We start from the raw sequence: 17,281 nt of genomic DNA on the forward strand, positions 1-17,281 counted from the left end.
GCAGTCCTTGATACCAATCAATCAGTAGAAAACTGATTACTCAAATGACAGACTCCTGGTATTTTTACTTTCCTGGCAGTAAACAGCCTCCTCAGTGCAGGCGTTCAGCCTTGACTGCCGGCTGAAAGGGATGTAAGTGAAGGCAGCTCTTAATTATGTCTTTCCTACTCAACAGAAACCAAGGAAAAGGCTAACCCAAAAAACCCACCACAAAATCAAAAAATCCACAGCCCAAACCTCTTCGGCACGAGTAGCAAGGAACTAAGTTCAAATTCATACACCTGAGCTGAAAAAGGACCAGTTACCGGCACATAAAAGTATTTTAAACACATTTCAAATATTTAAAAAGCTTTGAGACATATTCTTTATTACACAAAAAGTGCCTTGATACATCAAACATTCAAGCAAAGTATCTAAAAAAAAATAAATCATTTCACCATTTCCTTTCTATCAATTTAAAAAAATAAAACCAGACATTTAAAATATTTATACATATTAAAAAAAAAAAATCTCTATTGCCTTATTCATCCTTGAGCGCATACACAACATCATCCTGGCTGATATTTAGTCGCACCCGAATGTGAAGATACTTATTGCTGGACTCCACCAGCAAGAGCCTGCAGGCACCAAGTCTTGAACAAACTGCCATAATTTCAGATACTGTAGGACTCTGCATGCCTTCGACTCTACACAATGCTATATGTTGATGATAGATCTGGTAAAAAAAAAAATAGAAAAGGACACAGGTCACATTTACTTTCTGTTGCAATTGCATAGACCAAGATGAAAGAGAGAAGCTTCCTTCCCTCATCTATGGGAGGGGAGGAAAAAACTAGCTGCAGTCCCTTCAGATAAAAAGCACACACGCTGCTGTTTCAGCACAAACTTAAGATTTTGTCAAGGAAGTAACAATTCCAAGCTATGGTTTCTTTTTTTACATACCCCAAAAGCAAAACAATTAGCAATCTATCTTGTCTGCAATTTAACTAAATCATTTTATGTTACTACATCTCTTTTCCCCTGGACTAAAGTTTACCCACCAGATTAAGAGCTGACATACAATTAATTACGTATCAATTCACCGAAAGTAATACACCCAGTGACTAGTAAAGTGAATAGTCACATGGACTACAAACACCAAAGACAACAGTTTAGAAAAGCGTGATAAACATTAACACACAGGAGAATCCACTTGTCACAAATCACACAGACTAGTAAATCTGTAACAAGAATCAGTAGGTGCCTTCTGCTTTTCTGTTTAGGAAAAAAGCAGAAAAAACACTCTTTTGTGTCAGAGAAAAACTAAGGGGAAAATGTAACAAATCAGTCTAGTAAAATCTTCTTTGAAGTTCAAGAACTGATCACCCAGTGCATACGTGCAATCAACTGATACAGATATTCAGGAGCCAGTAATGGAAAATGCAATTAAAATGCCTATTTACAAACCTGGAGAACCAGATAAAACTGGCAGGTTATTTTATATAAATATGTAGTTCTAAACATTTTTATATGTCTTAACATTTAGCTTCCATACTGTGACTCATGACGTGGACTGAAAAATCTTCACAGCTCTGCTGGTGCCAAGTATTTCATGGGACTACTAAAAAAACCTGAAGCTACTTGTGATATTCCTGCCTCTGTTGAGAAAGGCAGTGACACAGAAGTTGGAATCAACTTTCAAATTTCCTCCTTGTACTATGTTGCCTGACATTTTCAGGTTCTCTTTTAATTTTTTCCTGTCAGAAAGCATGTTTGGTGGAGGCATGCTCTGTTTCCAGATGCAGGCCAAAAAACGATTTTGTGATCCAGATCCCTGGTAGCATTAATACATCAGAAAGTGTTTCCAGTTACAAGTATTAAGTCCCATTGAAAACCAAGTGCTAGAATTCAATTAGGCTTTACACCCACCCTGGACAGCCATGTCACAGTTTACCTTGACATCATAGTGCCTTCCATCAAATTTTAAGAATTATAATCTCAAATATTTAAATATTTTACACTTTTGCTGGTAGTTTTTTAAGACAGAGGTGAAAAACACAAACATACCTGTTGAACTGTTGCCTCCTCAACTCCTGCCCTACGAAACTCTGCTAAAATTGCTTTCAAAAATATTTGTTCATGCAATGAGTCATTCCTGAACATTAAAACAAAACAGACAGAAAAGTCAATCTGTGAAGTTAAGAACTTAGGATACATCAGGAAGAAGGCTGAAAGGGAAATTGCTTGGTTAATCATGCATTTAACTGCAGGGTATTTTTCTACCCGAAAGGGGTAGTTTACGTCAACTAGCCCTTACACTACAGCCTGCACCTCTGGCACCATAACACATTGCATTTCACTTCACCTCATTTCTCCTTCAATGTCTCTGGACACAATATTTCATTCCAAGCATCACACATCATACATGTTCTCCAGTGTGTTACAATCAACTTACATTGATGAATTAACAAATTAGCATTGAGGTTTTCATGCCCAGGTAGCACAGTGAAAGCAGGACTTACATATCCAGCACTGTATTTGTACCCCTTAGTCTCCCCTTCCATGCTGAAACAGCTTCTTTTCCTTTTAACTAGGAACCAGTAAAGCACTGTGCTGGATACAGCTTGTGCAGATCACTGAATGGCAACAGAATTCCTCATGCATATTTCCTCAGGAAGTTTTTTGGAAGTCCTAAACATAATCTATTTATGTTAAAAAAAGAAGCCAATTCAAATGTGAATCTTGCCTTTTGCTCAGACCACTGTGGCTGCATCTAAGCGAGTAAAGACAGTGGCAAAATACAAGTGGGTATGTAGAGGAGAATAGTTGAATCTTGAGGAGCTGGTGCCTACACTGTATGCACATCCGAGCGGTTCTTCCTTCAGTCCAGCTCAAACTTCCTGTATAAACTTGCACAAGTGACTTTTATGCCTTTGCTTCCCTGTCTATTCCTATTTTATACCTCTCTCCTAGCTGTGCTGCAAGGTTTGTTTTGCATCCCACTTCAAGTGAAGCACGATGTATCATGCACAGTGAAACAGACACAAAAGCAAAAAAATTCCTCTAGGAAATGTTTTTACCTGATTGCATTTATATATGGCGATGAGAACATTTCATCTATGGCTTCTGTTACGTGGGCCATCTTGACTATTTCAGGAGTTTTCTTTCGGCTAGCAAACTCACAGATCTCAGTGGCCCTTCTGCAGATATCAAGGCAGCGCCTCGCATCACCAGACAGTGCTGCGACCTGAAAATAACCACGACAGGTTTATAGCAATATTTCCTACAAGTCGAGAAAAGAGTTGAGCAAGAATCAATAGACAAAAAAGCAAACCACCTGACCAGGAAACAGGAGAGTCATGCTACTGTGAACTATATTACTAGGATCCCAGACTTTAAGTAACAATCTTATTGACCAAAACCAACATAAGCAACCCTCCCACAGCTCCACCTCGTCACAAATTTAAGACTGAACTTTTTTCTGTAACCAAAGAAGTAGAAGTTAAAAAAAATAATCCAGGAAATTCAATGTGAGTTCAGTTCACACCAAAAGTTTTCAGAAGTGTTTTGGATAAAGGTTTGAATCCAGGTTCATTCAGAGGAAAAAAGAGGAACAAAAACAAAAAAAAGGAAGGAGGAACAACAACTCTGGTTTTCCATATTCAGTAGAATACTGATTTTAAGAGTATACTACTATTTTTTAGTAGGTCTCAAGGAAATATCTGGAATAGTGAATTTATATTTATAAATGTCTGAAAATATTTAGGTGTCTTCAAGTTGCTGTTTACAATTTTAATAAAGCTATAAATATTCACCAGATAAAGTACTGGCCTAGTTTTCCCAGGAGATGCTGCTAACATATGAAAGCCCTAGAACCCAGCTGGAGCCAAAAAGGACAAACTCTAATTGCGAGTTATTTTTCTAGATTTTACTGAAGAATCATCATACTAAAAAGACACTGCAGATCATACCAGCTGCAAAATCACCACTATTGTTCTGGTGGTTCCTTCATAACAAAACAAATACTTACATTTACTACTGACATTCAGGAACACTCTTTTTTAATCCTACAATGATGCTCAGCAGAAAAAAGTTTAAGCATATACTGGCTGACAGATGTTTAATAGAATTTTAATATATTATTCAAACATATAAATGCTAACATAAGATACTAAATAATCCATACACCTTAATTTGAGAAGCTACTGATACCTAATGTGTAATTTACTTTTTGGACAACTGAGTATTAAGACTGGCAACAGAACAGGTAATATCTATTATGCCAAGGCTTTAAACATCTTGAGAAAGAACCTGGATATTTCCACTGCCACACTAGTTTTTTTCCAAGATCATCCCATGACTCACTTTATGTAGAAAACTGACATCATTATGCATTATCACGACAGAACCAAGTCTGACTGTTACAAAATTCTCCCCCCGCCACCCACGCCCCTCTTCACGTAGCACAACACGAATGACATACATCTGTGCTGTCCTTACCTTTCTGGAAACTAGCTGGATTGCATCTTCTTCAAATGCCTTCACGCTGTTCAGTCTGGACGAAATAATTTGCTGTAACTGTTTGTACGTGTAGGGCTGAAAGGACATTCTGGTGAGACCCTAAAGTAAATAATACAAACACAGTGAGAAGTGTTTGCAGTGATTGAAAAACCTCAACTACTCAAGCACAGCCTGCATAGTAAGGTTTATTTTTTTCTAGTAGGAGCTGTCTCTCTTTCACATCCTTCCCCAACCAGTGGTATGCTTTAATCAATTCTTCCACTTCCTATTTGTGAAATAAACATGCAAGTCCACAAAACCATGACTAAGTGAGGACTACTGGTTGGACCTCCCCTCTGAAAACCCTGAGGATCAAGTGCTGCTGCTATTAGAATTCGGAGTTCTCATACAAGACTTGTAAAAAACCCAGAGTCACCTAATAGGAAAGATCTTATGATGACAACTGTTTACACTTTATTTTTTAATACAGTAACAGCAGAAGCTATGAAAAACTATTCACCTCTCCGTTAACAAATCTGAAGACAGCTGGCAATCAGACAAGAATTAAAAATACTCTTCTGGCTCAAGCTAATAAAAACTGCTTTCATTTGAGCAGGCCAATCTATGTTATAAAGGTACACTGCCTTTCGTATTCTACAGGAGGCCTGAGTTTTGCATATCTCATGCAAAATTCTTCTCTTGTGACTGTATGGGCTCAGCTGATCTGCAGGTTTTCGTGGGTTGGGGAAAGCAATTCACACACTGTGGAACTATTTGAGTCACAGAAGGATGGAGGCACAGAGCACTGTTTTTGCAAATCACTTTTCAGAGCAGTGATGAAGAGATGACCTAGGAAAATGTATTCAACACAGATGCAGAGGTGCAGAGTTCATGCCACTTTCTGTCCAAAGGCATCCAACCAAGAAAATCTACTAACTAATGACTGCAAACAGGGAAAAGTAACTAGATGCCTGGAATGAAAGCAGAAAGAGGAAGGAAAACGAGAAGAGAATTCTTCTGAACTCTAGAGTAAACAGCTTAACCATGAAGCATGGCATTTGATTATCCAGATCTTAATATGTTCAAAAAGACATCTGCATTCTTAATTCATTCTTACAAGAACACAGTGTACTTACAGGGCATAACATCTGATTAGCAAGCTGGCTTCTAAACTTACTTTGCTAAGGTTTATGTGTTCATTATTGGCCCTTTGGAGAAGAAATCATAAAAGCATTGTTTAAACTTCCATCTAACCAATCCTAGCTTCCCCTGAATTACTTTCGGTTGCATACAGCAGTTAATCTGTTCACATTTTACAGCACAGCAACAGAACTGCTAGACATACCAGCCTGCTAGCTACTCTGTTCATCATTATTCTCTCTGGCAGGTCCATGGTGTTAGCAATGGCCAAGATGATTAACTTGGAGTTCTTTTGAGTTGGCCAGTCAAATAAATTGTACATCACGTTCTGTTTCCGGGTCCACAGAAGATCAAGCTGCAGAGACAGAAAGAGAAGATTCAAACTGAAAAAGCATGGCCTTGCATTTACAATACTTGATGAGGGGTCTGAGAGCGCTAACTCTGCCACAGAACACTTCCATGATTCTGAACAAGCTGTCTCTTGTTTTTCCTTTATCCATCCACTAGCAGCACTGCATTTTTTTAATTAGGGCTCTAATCTCTTTTAGAGATGCTTGAACCGTATTAATCACAGTAGAGTGATTAAACAGCTGGGGTTTTTAAACACTAATGTGATATTAACACTACATCTAACAAGATCAAAAGAGCATCCATGCAAGAATCTAAATTAGCTTATAGAAAAAAAATAATTAGCATGCATTTGTTTGTCACTGAACATTGCACATTTAAGGATTTTCAAAACTGAGTATGACAGTCAACTGTGACTTTTCAGTGGAAATACAGCAGCTTCCAGACAAAATACAGTTGAATTCTACAGCATTTAGGGCTTGACAGAGCAACTCATTCCATGACTTGGACCAAAACAAGTAAAACGAACGTGAAAGCCAAGGCAGAAAACAATATGGCAACAGGATACTTGCCCATTTAAATTGTTTTCTAGTAAGGCTAAGAGGAACCATTTGTCTGTCTTCTCTCCTAAGTCTATTCCTCTTAGATCACACGTGATATACTCTTAGGTATGGATAATTTGTCTTTTTCCATCCTCCAAAAATTAATTTCTTACGATACTTCAAGGAAAGATAACAAAGGATTCTTTGTCTCACCTCATCCACTATCAGCACCGTGGTCTTCCTCTTTGGTCCAGGTGTACTGAACAGTTTCGCCAGCAGGACTGCGGCATGATTTGCTGTCACCTTCTGGCCTGTCAGTAACTGGGCAAGGATTACACAATGTTGCAGGTTATCACACGAAAATTTTGGAAATAGGAAGTTTTACATGGTTTTAACTTTTCTCTAACAATCAAGACCAAGCATGTGGATCATTTTAGTTTTGAGGGAGAAAGAAATGAGCAAGTAGCTCATAAGACACTCAGGTCTACTAGTAACTGTCCATAAAGGAGAATAGAAACAAAAGAATACATAACTGAAAACAAAGGCCATTAGAATTTCCTGCAATTTGTCTTAAATATAGATTCATTTAGAAATCTTGAATCCAGTGCCAGGAAGACTCTAGTGTACCACAAGGGTGTCTCTGAATGCAAAACACCTACTGAAACCCTCAGTCAGTTGACAAGAACAGCCTGACTTCAGGACTCCCGTTAAAATTTGATGCTGAACAGGATAGAACAGAGAGCGTTAAAACACATTAACATTACCAGGCAATAAGGCAATCGTCATAAAGCCTTTCACTATGCTAATGAAACAGTGACTTGGCTACAAGTCCCTCAGCAAGACACTGTCTACGTTGGTTTCAGGAAAGGATGCAAATACATAAATTTAACTCCCAGCTATGAGGATAGGGATATTAGAACAAGGTATGCCACTTCCAGCTCAAATAGAAGATGTCAGACTTAAATGGAGCAGTAATTCAAAAGAAAATGGAATATATACTTCAGGAAACCATAATTTCCTTTCCGTCACTGGCTTAAAATTATCCTGGACGGCGAAAAGGTCTTGAGCAGTTACTGTCTAATTCCTATCAAGTGATCTTAACCCAGTCCTCAGAAGGTGAATTCACACCCATGTGAACACAAGCGCAGTCAGTAGGCCCAGATGACAGACTGCAGGCTAGTTTGCCATGGAAATCTGAAATACAGTACCTTTGACAGAGATGGCCCCTCTTCAGCTGAATTGCTAAGACAACAGACCAACTAACCATTAAGACTCCCTTTGTAATTATTCTAGAGCTACACTGACTTCCAGAGTTGTCCCCTCGGTAACTTATTTAGCATACATGTGCAGAAAAAGTTATAGAAGGGGAAAACATAAAAAGAATCTGGTTTAGATTTTTTAAATCAGAATGGATGTGCTAAGTCAGGCTGTTTCCCAGCCACTGCCCTTATGCAGCTGAAGCCAAAATAGTTCAAGTTGGCCATGGGCTTAATTTTTTTAACCTGCTCCAAGACAGAAGCATACAATCTCTCAGAGGGACTACTTAGAAGTATTGATGTGTTAAGTGTCTTGAATACTGTAACACAGGTGGGGTCTGATGTTAAGCATAAGATCACTTCTTCCAAACCAGAGAGCTGTTGAAGAGGCTTTATTTACCTCCAGTATCCGCACGTAAGCTTGGTGAGGGTCAGTCAGCTTCATGCCATTGATCTCTATAAACTGGAATGGTGGCAGGTCATCATTTTCTGCAGCTTGCTGAAGAGAGCGAATTACTTCATGAACAGTTGCAGTTTTACCTGTTCCAGGCACCCCAGAAATGTACATGCACCTAAAAAAAAGAGAACACTTTCTCAGCAGCCTGAGCAATAGGATAATGCTCCTAGGATTAATAATTTTTAGGATTAACAAGCTGAAATTCCTAGACTCAGAGACCAGCCTGGAATACTACTCCTCTGTCACTTCAGACCATTCCTTATATTTCAGTTGCTTTATTTGCAAACTGAGACACCTAACATATTGGAGAATCACGTGCTTTTTTATCATTACTGAAGCAATTAACACTCAAAAACTTTATAAATATTTATAAATCAAAAAGGGTTACCAGTCATCTAGAAATGACTAGTTATATTTTGATTTTTAATTTGAATCTGTACAATAAAGAAGCCCACATTATTTCTATGCACAACCTTTTTTAAGGAAGAAAAACAACAGGAAAATTCAAATAGGAACTTTAATTCAGCCAAATAAAAATAGTGTCGATTCTCTGACTGCTGTTATGCCATAGGTAGATATGATTTCAGTTACAGTCTCACCAGCAAGAACCTACCCGCCTGTACCATCAATAAGTTTGCTTTCCACAAAGTTATAGATATCCTGGAATTCTTCCTCACGACAAGGCAGAGATTCTGGGACAGCAGAAACATGCAGCCTTTTGATTAAAAAAAAAAAAAAAAAAAAAAGAAAAGAAAGGAAAATTTAAATAGGAGGTCCAATGTTTGTGTCTTTGCAGTTCTACCTGAAGGGCCTACTCAGGAAAACAAATAGCCAGACACTCCATCTGCCACAGATGTGTGCAGTTTCTCGAATCTCTCTTAGATACCTCAAGTCTGAACACAAATGTTAAACATACCAGAAGAAATAACCTGGCCTCTCTACACATGCTTTTAAGCTTTAAGAGGGCTGAAAAGTCATCTTCCTAAAAGGACATGAACATGCAACAATAAAGATCTAGTTGTTTCAATTCACAAAATAATTCCAAGTCAGTGCAGATGTAGAATAAAACAGGTGAGGTTGCTTATAGGAAAACGAAAAAAAACTAAAAACTTCGTTTGAAAGACAGTCAAAAGAAAGCCTTCTTTTCCCCTACTGTGAAGATCTACAATGATACCTGAAAAGCTTTTTCACATATCAAGAGAAGACAGATGTTGTACCTTTACAAAGCAAAGCTAACGAGAGAGAATCTTTGCTTTTCTAATGTTGCACAGAATAAAGACAGATACCTAATCCTGAAGAATTTAGCATAGATTGCTTATAATAATTTGAAGTTAATCAAAGCAGTATTGTAAATACTACTGGTATTTGTAAATCTAGTACTGTAAAGTCATAAATGCTCTTCTGGTATAAAAACACTGTGCATTTTTACTGAATATATTCAGTATGGTAAAGATAACATTTCCCTACTCCAGCATAACCTCCTGCTATGCATATCTAACATAAAAAAAAAAAAAAGTAATTTCTTCTGCTGAGCACACATTACCTTAATCTGGCTTCTTCTAGTATACTGGCTGGTTTCTGTGTTGCATGGTTGCGCCTGGGAATTTCAGGAGTCGCATTCCGGGGTGTCTTGGGTGTTCCTGGTAAAGGCTGCAAAGAAAGTTACAACGTCAAACAAATTTTCTACACACAGCATTTCTACTGGAGACTGATCATTCTACAAGTTTCCAAAACAACGACTAACCAGACATGCCAGAGTACAAGATGAACAGAAAAACAGTCTTTACAAAAGGAATTGCCATGCAAGCCTCAAGGTCTTGTCTTCCAAAGGAAATAAAAAAAGAAACTGGAGAGAGCCAGATTTAAAAATTCTTCCTACAGTTAAACAGTAAAATTGTTAAAGCTTCTCCTAAGTGCTGTGTTACAAAGTGATGCTTCTTAAAAAACCACAAGCAACTAGAAATTGATCTGAATTTCATTGTCCAAATAAAAAACCCATGCGATATCTTAATTATTTTCTTTGTTGTGCTTACAAGTTCTAGTTACACTAGGTTTTCTGTGTTACGCATTTCATAAACATGAAGTAAAAATTAGCCATTGACACAGTATGTACCTGGCTATGGTGCTGAACACGGTCTGAATGAGTCAGGCCTAAGAGTCACGTAACCTGGTAACCCATCCCTGTGAGCAGCCAGGACACTGGCAGAAACTGCTGGCCACACTCTTTAGTGTGGCCATGAACGCTGCAGAAACACCTCTTTCACATGGGTAACCATTTGCACACTGGCAAGCTTTCAAGAATGAGGACAGCTCTACTACCGAGCACAAGAGTTGGTCTTATGGCTTTCTGAGAGAGAGAGAGAAAGAGACTGCACTCAATAAAGACTATACAGAAATAGAACTAAAATGTTTCAGTGCTCAGCTTACAATAAAAGTAAAAACAGTGGTCACAGATGAATTCATCAGTTTGTTCCAATCCAGCCCAACATTTCCCTTGCTTAGGCTGCAGTTTTCTGATCAACATTGTCATAACATTGACGATACCAAGGGTCTTACATATTTGCATGACCTACTCTTATCAAAGATCACACAAGTCAAGATAATGTTTCATTAAAAGCTAAGGGATCCAGATACTCAACTGTGGTACACAGCATCAAGCACTCAAATAATGAGCTCAGATATAAAAAACCACAGCTCTTTTATATAGAAACTTACAGTTTTCTTCAGAGTCTTAGCAGGAGTGTGAACTGAAGACTTCCTTGAAGATTTTAGGGTGCTGGATATTCTGCTTGATCTAGTTTTCTTTTCTGGTGTACAAAGCTCATTGTTCTCCTCTTCTTCACTATTTGAAGAGTAAGAGCTGTCTGAGCTAGACAGATAATCCTCTTCCTGGTTCAACTCCAGCGTATTTAGTATGCTGCAAGAAACAGAAATTACACGAGGTTTTAAAAAAATACATATGACTCTACACATTACAATGTATCGTTTGTGTATTTTCAGCTTTTTCCGTAGTTAATCACAATCAGCAGAGCAACGTTTTTTCCACAGCTATTTAATACTGGTTTAAAGGAATTCAGTTTGCTGATGAACACCACAAGTCAGCTTAGTTTCTGAAAATAAAGACAGTTTTCACTCACACTGCAGTCAAGCTGTGCTTCTAAAATCATTTGCATTTCAGTATTAAGCTATCTAAACTCTCACAGCTTTATCTATCAAAAGCAATCCAAACAAGGTATCATTGATGCAAAAGTTTACCTGACTTGCTCTGAAATACGAGCGTTTGTTCTCTGGACACACATTCTACGAGAACGAGGGGTCAGTGCAGAGCTCTGCCTACCTGCTTCTTGATATCCAATCAAACTGTAAAGAAAGAACACAAAGCTATTTGTATTTCCTCTTTGCATGACACGTGTAAAGATGGAGAAGCCTTTCAAACTTCAGGCTCAATTGTTATGGCTGTCAATCCAGCATGAATTCTTGTTTACAGTTATTTAGAGACTGGCTACAGCATGGATACTGGCAGCACAATTTCCCCTTTTGCACTCCCTCTTCAATATATCTTCACCAAGAAAAAAGGAAAAAAAAAAAACCCAACCCAAAACACCACAAAATATTTACTCTAGTTCATTCACGGTTTGTACTGTAAAGATTTGTATAAAATTTGTAGAAAAACTTGCTTTCCTATAAAGCTTTGTGAACCAGTTGAGGAAAGCTGCTAAGTCTAAAGAGAGACCCGAAGTCCTTACAGCTCAGAGGTGCTGGCTGTGACAGCTGCACTAGTGCAAACCAGATGTCTCCGACGTGGCCCCACCAATATGACACCACTGGTTTCCTGACGTACACTCAGCTGGCAACAGAAATTATTTCACAGTGACTGACAGCTGCCACATCTTAACAGCTTCCCATCGCTTCCCCAGTTAAACACACACACAAGCGGCAAGCACCGAATAGCTGTCCATATAGTTAGTTAATTAGCAGCCCAGTTATTTTGCAAATATAACACTGCTAGACTGAGGGGACAGAGGCTCAACACTGTACTGTTTTTAGTTATGGGGTTTTGTTGTCATTCAGTGTTCTGTAAGACAAAAAAAAAAAAAAAAGGGTTTCTTCGGGCATCACCTTGATCTGCCCTGCCCTTCGGAGAAGATTTTTTTTTTTTTTTTGCTTTTGAGATTCCTTGGTTGTCTTCTTGGGCACTGGATCTCTACCACTGAAACACTCTACTGTTACAACAACTTTCTTATTAGTTCAAAGGACACAAGGAGATTAATTACTTATTTGCAGACAGTTATCAGAATTTTTTTTAGATCTATAAACACCATGGGTATTTATAAATTATGGGTATCTATAAATAATGGGGTTTTGCTATACAACAAGCGACAAAAATGGAGTGCGCACCCACCACGTGTTGCACCCACATCTTCACTCTTTGAAAGTAGCAAAAGAGTAACGATTGGTTTTTTTTGCTTCTTGCAACATTTAATACAAGGAAGTCTGTTCCACTCTCCTCCTCCCCCAGCCTAATGACATTTTTAATGGCTGTGTGCAAATATACTTTAAACAATCATGCTTTGAGTTTTAGATTTCTTTTCTATGTAAGTATCAGCATAAAAGTATACATATAATTAATGAGCATGAGGCCAATCCCGTTCCTTTCTATAGTTCAGCATATCTCAAGCGGGGCACATTGGAGCCTGTACAACGTACGTACAGAGACCACAGGAAAACAGATTTTTATCCATGCTGATGAGTACAAACCATAACGATCAATATGGCTTCAATTTCCTCTATCATCCTACCATTCCCATTTCCAGCCTCCTCCTTCTGTTCTTGTAACCACAAACTGCTTGCGTCCATTTTTTAAAGTCCACTCCTCTTATGATCTCCCAATCCTTCACCTGTCTCCAAGTAACACCTCTTCTAGAGCTTCACCACAGCACATTTCTAATGATTTAGGCTATTGCCCCTTCTCTCCCTGAGGCAAAACACAGTACAGAGACTGCACCTGCTTTTCTGTCCCAAAGTCTTTCATAGATGTGCTTTAAGAGAACTACATACAAACAGAAATCCCATACAAAAATAATTATTAAAAGGCTATTACTTACGATATAGTGTCATCTTTCCTGTTAAGGTTCTTGTCTTTCTCACTGGAGTTTCGGACCTTACTATAGGGGGACAATCGTATTGTATCACTAAACCTCTGCCACCGCTCTGGAGAATCAAACATTGACTTTGACTTATCAGTGGCACAACGCATTTTTGGTGGCGAGCCTAAAATGCCTGTGAACTTCACTTTTCTTTTAGTAGCTGATGGTTCTAACGGGGCCACAGCATCACAGTCATCATCCAAAAGTTCCAAAATTTCAGATCCCAGGAGCCTGACTTCAGGAGATCTTGTGGGGCCTAGAAATAAAGAGCAAAATGAACTTTTGTCAGATTTTAATACTCCTGGTTTGGTTAACTTTCAGGAGATGTGGTATAACTGGCTCAGTGGCTGTCACTTCAACTAAAGGAGATGGCATTACACTCCTAGAATAAGGAACTGAATCACGCTTCCTCAAAAAAGACTAAATAGAATACAAAGTCATTTTTAGTTTTCTAATCCAGCTCCATCTCTTATAACTTTACTCAGGTTCCAGTTTAAAAATATTGCATGTTACACAGGATAAAATGCGCTTATTCAGTCAGCTCAACGTAAACATTTTAGTGCACCATTACTCAGAATATTCTGAGGTCAAGTTAGGCTGACTGGTAGCATTTCAGCCAATAAGCACTCTAAATTAGACTTAACAGTTACAAACAAATGATTTGAAACTGCAATTGGATATAAGCAGTGCAGTTGTAAATAACAAATGCGAGAGAAACAAAGGATGCACCCAAAAGGCTTCCCAAAAAGCCCACATCCCCAAAGCCTGAATAAAGTAGCTAAAAATACTGAAGTTGAATACCATTGTCTGAACTACCCAGAATGAAGAGGCACAAAACATATCACTTTCAAAACTACCAAATGCGCAGACTATTGCCATATACATACTGTTTAACTGTAACTTCTTCCTTGCTGTTGGAGTTTTGATGCCATTAGCCATTCTCTGTGAATGTCGCTCCTTAGCAAGAGAGGACTTGGAAGCAGAATGTTTTGATTCTATTTCCAACTCGACATTTTTTGGTTTTGTAGCACTTCGAACAACACTCTCTGTCTCCTTCTTCAGGGGGGAAATGATGTCTGAAGGAATAAATGAGTTTGAAGACTTTGAGATGCCACTTCCTTTCTTGCTGGCTTCTTTCAGCCTCGCGAATGTGTCGGGTGACAAAGCCTTAAAGCATTTCCCATCCCAAGACTGTTTTACGTAGAAAGTTTGTTCCTTGTTTAGTATAATAGGTAGATCCTCCTCTGGATGTAGTGGTATTACCTGTAAAAACAGAAAATACCAAAACACACACACTTTAACGTTTACTGCTAGTTTAGCATTCAACTGTTTTCTGTTCACAGGTTTTGTTACTGAAGCTCATGCAACCCATCATTATGGAGGGCAACACCTTCAAGCCACACTCACACTGGCATTACTTTATTGCACTACAGGACTCCCATTCACGTTATTTCTTTCCACACAAGCCTCTAAGTGAGCTGGCTGCCGACAAGCAAAGTCACTTTGGGACAGTGAAAACAGAGTATCAACAGTGTTCTAACTCTCCTATGCTAACCGCACTAAGAAACACATCGCCCATTTGTTTTGGGAGGGAATAAAGTAGCTGCATTGTTCTATTATGCTTTTCAAATTGCTTCTGTTTCCTCCCTCTGTGTGTAGAGGCATTGCAGTACATACCATTGCGCTTTTAATTATGGTCTCCACAGCTATATCAGTGTCATAGCCAAGAATTTGATCAAAAAACACCTCCTGGGGAGAAACCTCTCTTTTAAGCAGTCTCCGTTTATTCTGAGGTATCTCTGTAATAAGAGAGAACCACTGCACAACTGCACGTTTCTGCTGAGCACCTGTAACAATGAAAAAAGCCAGAGAACATAAAGAATTTTATTGTTACTACAAATAGTTATTACCAGACCTCAATTTCTTTAGCAGAAAGGACAAAGACAGAAATCCTCTCTGGACCCAGATGAGAAAATATCTGATAACACTGTAATTCCCATTTCCTGAGCTAAGTTAAAATATTTAAGCTGAGATCTTTTCAAGGACTAAGATAATGTGTAGGCCTGCGTAGGTCTCAACCACAGAATACCTGGAGACTAGCTCCTGGCCAACAGTTCTCTGCCCCAAATGGAGAAGTTCTTTATTTGCATAGATCGAGCCCCACTAACCAAAAGCAGTGACATAAAAGGAGAACTGAGAAATTTCAGAACGTTATTGGCACTGTCAGTGTTATTTTAGAAGTAAGCTAGAAACATATTTATTCACTGCCTAACAAACCAGAGAATCCTGCTGCTTGAAATATCTAGGAGAAAGTCTGAATAAACACAAACGTGACTAAGTGTGGCAATAGGCAGAAGAAACATTTGGAGCATATTACAACTGACCATTAAGTTTGAATGAAAACAAAGCCACTTATCTTCAACAAATTTGTCAAATATATATAACATAAGGAAAATTTTGTTTTCAGTGAAGTTTCACAAGTTTTGTTCTAGCATGAAAAGAATATTCAGTTATGTTACAATAAATTAAAAAACCAAATAAAATAAGGAGGAATGACATCTACTTCTGTTTTTTTTAAAATAAAGAAATTCTAAAAATCCTCAAAACATTTATTGTGATGACCCAAACCAAACAACAGCAGCTGTCCACAGAAGTCAGACATAGCTAACGAGTAGTTTGTAATTCAGTCTCAGACACAGTCTTTGTATCACTCACCTAAACAAGCATCACTCTGAACTAGTCTTCGTATCACTCTAAACAAGTAGTTCTACAAAAGATCGAAGTGATGGGCTCTATTAATCCAGCCTTATGCCTTACTGCTAAGTTACCTAATCAGATGCAAGCTCCAGAGCTGCAGTAATTTTGCTCCATTTGGATTCTCCAATCTCTAAATAAAGTATGAGCTCAGAATATCTTCCTCAAGGACCACTTCTTTTAAATTAGACAAGAAAAAAGACTACAGGTATTTAATGTCTTTAATCTCTCTGTTTATCTATCGAATTTAGTTGGAATTAGCCATCAGCCCCAAATACCTGGGGAGCATGTGAAATCAGCTACAGAGAGTATGAAAGCCTAATTTCTTTAATAAATTAGGCCAGTGATATAGTGCTAATGCTAGCTACATCCACATGAAATAGAGAGCTTTAAAACATTTCAAGATTTCTCAGACTGGAAGTAAACTTTTATTTCTCTTACCATCTTCATATAAATCCAGGAGTTGTGCCACAAAAGGTCGGTCTGCATTCTCCCCTTCTACTAAAATAAAGTCGCCAAGTTTTATACAAGTTTCTGATCCGCTTCTTTCCGATGTCATCAGGATTCCCCTAGAAAGTGATACACATGTGCAGATTAACAGGATTTAGAATCCTCCATAACTCACAGATCATTAAAGATGATCTGTCAACTTTACAGCAAGTTACACCCTCTCTTGCAAAGCTCACCACTTAGTTTCCAGATTAATAGCTTTCATATATATTTTAACAAGACAATTAACAACTATTCACAGATTTAGTTAAATGCTTTTGCTTACGCATCATACAATTTAAAACTCAAGAGCTCTGTGAGGTTTTTGTTATACCCATACAGTGTCATTACACAATGCTCAACACCTCACTCATATTCTTCACTGACTGCCACATTAACCTAAATTATGTCAGGAAGGTAAAGAAATCGTCATTGACTAGGTTTCCCTGAGCAAGCCAGAAATAAAAGTTATTTACTTGTACTGTAAAGTCCTCAGTTTTCTGTCTGAGCTCGTGGGTTTTCCATACCAGGAGTAGATAATTTTGCTTTGCTGCCGGGTATTCATGATCCTCAAGGAAAAGCTAAAACATATGAATGGGTTTTTAAAAATTATTATTTAAAAATAAAAGCAGGAAAAGACTCAAGACGGTCAGATACATTAAAAACCCC

The 17,281-nt window shown here is 38.2% G+C and overlaps 1 protein-coding gene across 1 annotated transcript; it reads right to left on the reverse strand.

Annotated features, from left to right (window-relative positions):
* Positions 1–520: 520 nt before the first annotated feature.
* On the reverse strand, positions 521–17,177 carry ORC1 (origin recognition complex, subunit 1). Its single transcript, XM_009878917.1, has 16 exons — positions 17,089–17,177; positions 16,565–16,692; positions 15,047–15,216; positions 14,257–14,632; positions 13,328–13,625; positions 11,478–11,582; positions 10,938–11,139; positions 9,766–9,872; positions 8,836–8,937; positions 8,166–8,337; positions 6,723–6,830; positions 5,825–5,974; positions 4,480–4,599; positions 3,060–3,226; positions 2,047–2,134; positions 521–715 (listed from the first exon to the last, which is right to left on the reverse strand). The coding sequence occupies exons 1-16, from the start codon at positions 17,175–17,177 to the stop codon at positions 521–523; spliced, it is 2,577 nt and encodes an 858-aa protein (XP_009877219.1).
* Between the last annotated feature and the right edge of the window lie 104 nt (positions 17,178–17,281).

This window comes from Apaloderma vittatum, unplaced genomic scaffold (assembly GCF_000703405.1).
Source record: "Apaloderma vittatum isolate BGI_N311 unplaced genomic scaffold, ASM70340v1 scaffold32990, whole genome shotgun sequence".
In the NCBI taxonomy this organism is placed as follows: domain Eukaryota; kingdom Metazoa; phylum Chordata; class Aves; order Trogoniformes; family Trogonidae; genus Apaloderma; species Apaloderma vittatum.

Bases quoted from the DNA above. Each gene is read 5' to 3' on its own strand.
- ORC1 (XM_009878917.1), bottom strand. From the start codon at position 17,177: ATGAATACCCGGCAGCAAAGCAAAATTATCTACTCCTGGTATGGAAAA. The intron at 6,831-8,165 runs GTAAATAAAGCC...ATCCTTGCCCAG, and splicing joins CTTACGTGCGGATACTGGAG to TTACTGACAGGCCAGAAGGT. The intron at 2,135-3,059 runs GTAAAAACATTT...TTTAATGTTCAG, and splicing joins CCATATATAAATGCAATCAG to GAATGACTCATTGCATGAAC.